The sequence below is a fragment of the Varanus komodoensis genome, unplaced genomic scaffold, assembly GCF_004798865.1.
Source record: "Varanus komodoensis strain SLA01 unplaced genomic scaffold, ASM479886v1 scaffold32, whole genome shotgun sequence".
NCBI lineage: Eukaryota > Metazoa > Chordata > Lepidosauria > Squamata > Varanidae > Varanus > Varanus komodoensis.
This window is the reverse complement of record NW_025335798.1, coordinates 21,531,713-21,536,539: the sequence shown is the minus strand read 5'-3', so window position 1 is coordinate 21,536,539 and position 4,827 is coordinate 21,531,713. Positions and strand designations below refer to the sequence as shown.

General features: G+C 40.7%; 1 protein-coding gene across 1 annotated transcript in view; it reads left to right on the top strand.

Moving 5' to 3' along the window:
- The window catches only part of ZEB2 (zinc finger E-box binding homeobox 2), a 170,444-nt gene extending 167,506 nt beyond the window's left edge, over positions 1–2,938 (top strand). Inside the window, exon 9 of the mRNA XM_044438047.1 lies at positions 2,823–2,938. Within this exon, the coding sequence (XP_044293982.1) occupies positions 2,823–2,872 (50 nt within the window). The 3' untranslated portion in view covers positions 2,873–2,938. The remainder of the gene's footprint in view (positions 1–2,822) is intronic.
- Positions 2,939–4,827: the final 1,889 nt, after the last annotated feature.

Below are 4,827 nucleotides of genomic sequence, written 5' to 3'. Positions count from 1 at the left end.
TAGCATATTATAGGACAGGAGTGAGCAGAACGTAAATATCCAGATGTTTTGAACTAAAGTTCTATTTATTTCAGGTCATTGGCCATGCTGGCAAGAGCTTCTGGGAATTGAAGTGTAAAACATCTGGAGAGAAATGCCACCCTTGAACAGTAGTGTACACTAGACACTGACAAGTATGACACACTAGGTATCTAGAATAAAGGGCATATATAGGTTAAATTTCACTGCACTCTGAGTGGAGTATCCATTACATGATCAGAGGTTTGTTATCTCATAAAAGAAAAGAGGGATACACCTATGGTGGAATTTCTTACATGCATCATACTTGAATTGTGACTGTAATATGCACACTTGCTAAAACTGAAACAGTGAAGTGCTATGCATGTCTATTTGCAAGTTCAATGGGATTTAATTTCAGATATGTGTGCACAGGATGGCAGTCAATTATAAAAAAGAAACAGTTTTTTTGGTTTTGCTTTGCTCTTTATGAACAAGTGTATCTCCAACAGGTGTCTGTGCAACCTCTGCTTGGAGAACTTGAATGACGGAAAACCTACCACCCCTCTAGGTAATGGATTCCATTGTCCAACTGCACTCACCATCAAGAAGTTATTCCTAATGTTCCACTGACATTTACTTCCACTGGATCTAGTCCTGCTGCCCAGGGAACCAATGAACAACTCTTTGTCCTCTTGCATAGCAACTATTCAAGTATTAAAAGGAATGCTCCCTTGTTCTCCTTACTCTTTTCCAGATTAATCATACCCAGGTTCTTCCAAACTTTTCTCAAGGGACTTGTTTTTTATACCACTGACCATCTTCACTGACCTTCACTGAGGACATTGTAATTGGTTTATCATTATTAAAACATGATGCCTAGAACTGGACAAAAATCCATGAAAACAGTTCTCTCTCCAGAGGGGTTCTATCATACCTGGTTACAAGCAGAGAAAGAGCCTATGGCAAGCTGATACATGAAATATTTTAAGAACAAAGATAGCTGCTCTTGGCCAATTGTTTCAAGAAAAGGCAGTATCATTTTCTAAAATTAGAGAAGCTGTGGCTGAAGTCTTGCTAGGTCTTATTTGGGGTAGAACTGACGTGCATTGGGCTGATTTAAAATTATCTGTACAAGATAATTCTGGGTCAATTTTTGACATGAGGCCAGAAAGACATTATCGTTATGGAGATGCTATCAACCCAATTCTTTGGAAAGACTGGCTGCAACGCCAAGTGCCCACAAGAATGGTTCTGCTACCATTTCTGGAAAATATCAGCTTTCCTGAACAGGACTGAGGGAGTGCGAAAAGGTAGAAAAGACAAGACAGTAAGGAACAGTCCTCTTAGCATACTCATAGCATCTCTTTCCATATGTATGGCTGAACCTTGGCAGGACTGCAGAAATTAACCAAGGAAACCCTGAATTCTGCCTCCCTATCTATTACCACTCAGGCAATCACAAACATTTAGGTTACAAGAAGAGACACATCCCACTTATTTTTATGTTTGGCCAAATCTCTAGTTCCCCACCATGCACTCACGCATGCACGCACACACACACTCACTTTCTTTTTCCTTTGCTTTTTTTCCATTTTCTTTAATATGATGTGTCATTTGACAAATGTTACTACTGTTTTTGCAGACAATCTTCCTAGACAATTTGACTGCATGTCTGTAACAAATAACTTTTATATTTCTTCTGAAAAGATCTGACATTATTCAGTATTATTTATAATAATATAATGTTCTCTCTCTCTCTCTTCACTGGGAGGAGGAAGAAGCTTATCTTTTTCCACTGAAATGCAAACTGCACGATTTCATTCATTTGCAACTTGCAAAGCTAGGGGGGTGGGGGTAGCTAAAGTAAAGGTCTAACAAAAATAACCATGATTTGCCAAGCTCGTTTTGCAGTTTTTACAAGATGACCCTAATATTCACAATATGAATGTATTCGTGGGTTTTACATAATGACTTTTATCAGGGAGCTGGATTCTGCTTCTTAAATCTAATTGCCAAGTGAAGAGTAACAGAAGAGAAGAAGCAGATTACCTTATCAAATTTGCAGCTCTTGAATATACAGTGCTATAATATAATGTCTACCCACGACATAGGGTTTTGTTTTGTTTTTTACCCTAGAATCAAAAGAGTAAAAACACTATTTCACTATTATAGACTTGGATCTTTAAGAAAATGAGTGTAGATGCATTTCTGCAATAGGCTCAAATAAGCTGTGATACAGAGAACCCCTTTAAGTGACTGCAAGGGCTTCTCCCTCCCTTCTGCCACCCACATACATTGGCCACTATTTTGAATATTCAAATTTTGTTGGGAATGTACCAGGATGTGAACCCAGAAAGCACAGGCTGTTCGGGTGGCTGATGACAGATCTAACCCAGGACCAACAGGCTTTTCAAGCACCCAAACCACCTACCTTCACTGGGTTCACATGTTAATAACAAACTATAGTAAGAGCCATCCCAGCCTGAATATTTAAAATAGTGGCCATCATCAGAACAAGAAACCTTCCAGGGAAATTCACCCAAAGTGACTTCTTATCATCAGCGAACAAGGCCACATATTTCCAAGCAGTCTTTGCAGTTAAGAAAGTATAATGCATCATATAGAAATCTATTTTAACATTTTAATTGTTACAGGCTCTAATTCTAAGTGCCATTTGGTCTGAAAAGTAAATAATTCACTTATAAATAAATACAACTTAAAAGCTGGTATTAGTTTGTAATGCGGCTAAGGCCCCAGATAAACCTAAGAACCAGAATACCTAAGAAATTCAGCTTAGGGTGTCTATGTGTCCTCTTTTACAGAAAACAGTCCTCTATTTGAAGGGCTGCTGGAGGACTACCCTGTATTCTGAAGGACTGTTCAATCCACATCCTGTATAAAGATGAACCATCAGAAGTTGCCCATCAACAGCACCTGGACAGCAGACTGAGCAGCTTCACAGATCAGTTTTTCACACTATGGTGAAATGTACCGTATTCCTATTTAAATTATTATCATTTCTAAATTTGCATCCTCACATAAATTAGCATATAGAAAGATTCATCTTCTGCCATCCTCTTTGTTTGGTGATACACATACGCTCTTCTTGATGATTCATAACTGGCCGCCCTACGTAGCTAAAAGAGTGAAAATTCACAACTATTTTCCTAAAGACAGAACCATTTTATAGCTGCATGACTGCTGAAACTTTACTGGATTTGCAACGAATGATGACTTATTGGTTTCTATGAAGCAGAGATGTTTTCTTGACCTCATATATGCTTGTCTAGGTACACTGTTTCCCCAAATAAGAGACAGTCCTACTCTCTAAGGAAGGGTGGGTCAACTACTAGAGGAAACCACTACTGGAGGAAGCGCCTTCCTGAGTCATCCCCCTCTGCGTCCGCATGTGTGTACAACTTTTTATCCTCTTCTGAAACAGCCCAGTTAAATATAGATGGACACATTTCCCTTGTGTTGATTGACAGTCCAGAAAAATTAGGGAGATTTCCCCCTTATGTTGATGTGTCTTCCTTCCTTTCTTTTCCCCTAGAAATCATTATTCAGGTAGGTGAATCACTTTGCAGCCCCATGTTCCTCTGGGCCCTCAGTAAAAATGAGCTTCATCCACCAATCCATAGTTCCTTTTATTACCTTATAATTTTTAGGGTAGCATGGACATTTTCCTTGTCAAGCAGTTCACTGAGATGAATTCTGAGAGAGACTGCTAGGCTAGACTCAGCTCATTGACTAGATCCAGAAGAGGTGGGTTTGTCAAACAGATAAGACCTCTGTGGGTTGACCAAGTAGTTCCTGGAGGAATTAGGAACTCTGCCTGCCCTCAAGCCCTTCCTATCCTTGCCTGCTAAGACATATGGATCGCTCACCTGATACGTACGGTGGGAAGCAGGTATCACTAAACTTTTATAAAAAGGGAGGAAGAAGCACCAGTCTTCTGGCAGAATCTCTTCTCCAGCACAGTGGTCCAAATGGGAGATTCCCTCCATGACAAATTAGGCAGCCCTCAGCTTCCTACACTTATCACAGCGGTTGGATGGAAGGAATGAATAGTAAATATAGCACTATCATTTCAGAATTTGGACCTCATCATATCAGGAGTGTAATCTCCACACTCTAATCAGTATTGACTTCAGGGTGAGTTGACTCAGCGCGCAAGATGCTTTACTTGCTTTGACTGTACAGTAGCACCAGGAGATTTCAGAAAGGGTTTGCAAAAGGAACACCGAAGTGAGGGGTGCGGCAGAGGAAGAAGACATAAGCACATTACCATTCAAAAGCTTTTTGCATGCTGGTGATACAGGGATTTCTCAGAAGTAGGCGGGCCTGGCCTCTTATTCCCTTTCTTCCTCCTCTGTCCAGTGTGGTATGGAATTCTGGATAGTATCCAAAATAGACCGGCTGACAAGAATGGGACTTGTTAGTGGCAATAAATGTATGTTATGTTCATGTCAGTAGGTCTGAGCCTATTGATGTCTGTGGTTACTAAAATCCATGGCTCGGATAGGAGGAAGCAACGGCTACTGTCCTTAACAAAAATATGCTGACCGTGTGACTGCACTGACTGGGCCAGGGCTGAGCAGCTGATCGTGGCACCACTCACAAAGCCCGAAGGCTGGGCTGCAGAACATCAAGCCAAATCTGGTTGTCTTGGGGTCCCTGTCTGGTCTTCCAGAGTTCTGTAGATGGCAACTCTCTTTTCCACCAACCACTGACTGACTGGTGGTTTTCTGGCTTTTACTCAGGCTTACTCCCCTGTTAAAAAGTGAAAATGCTTCTTCTAAGACTTCATTACTGGCAAGAAGAGCT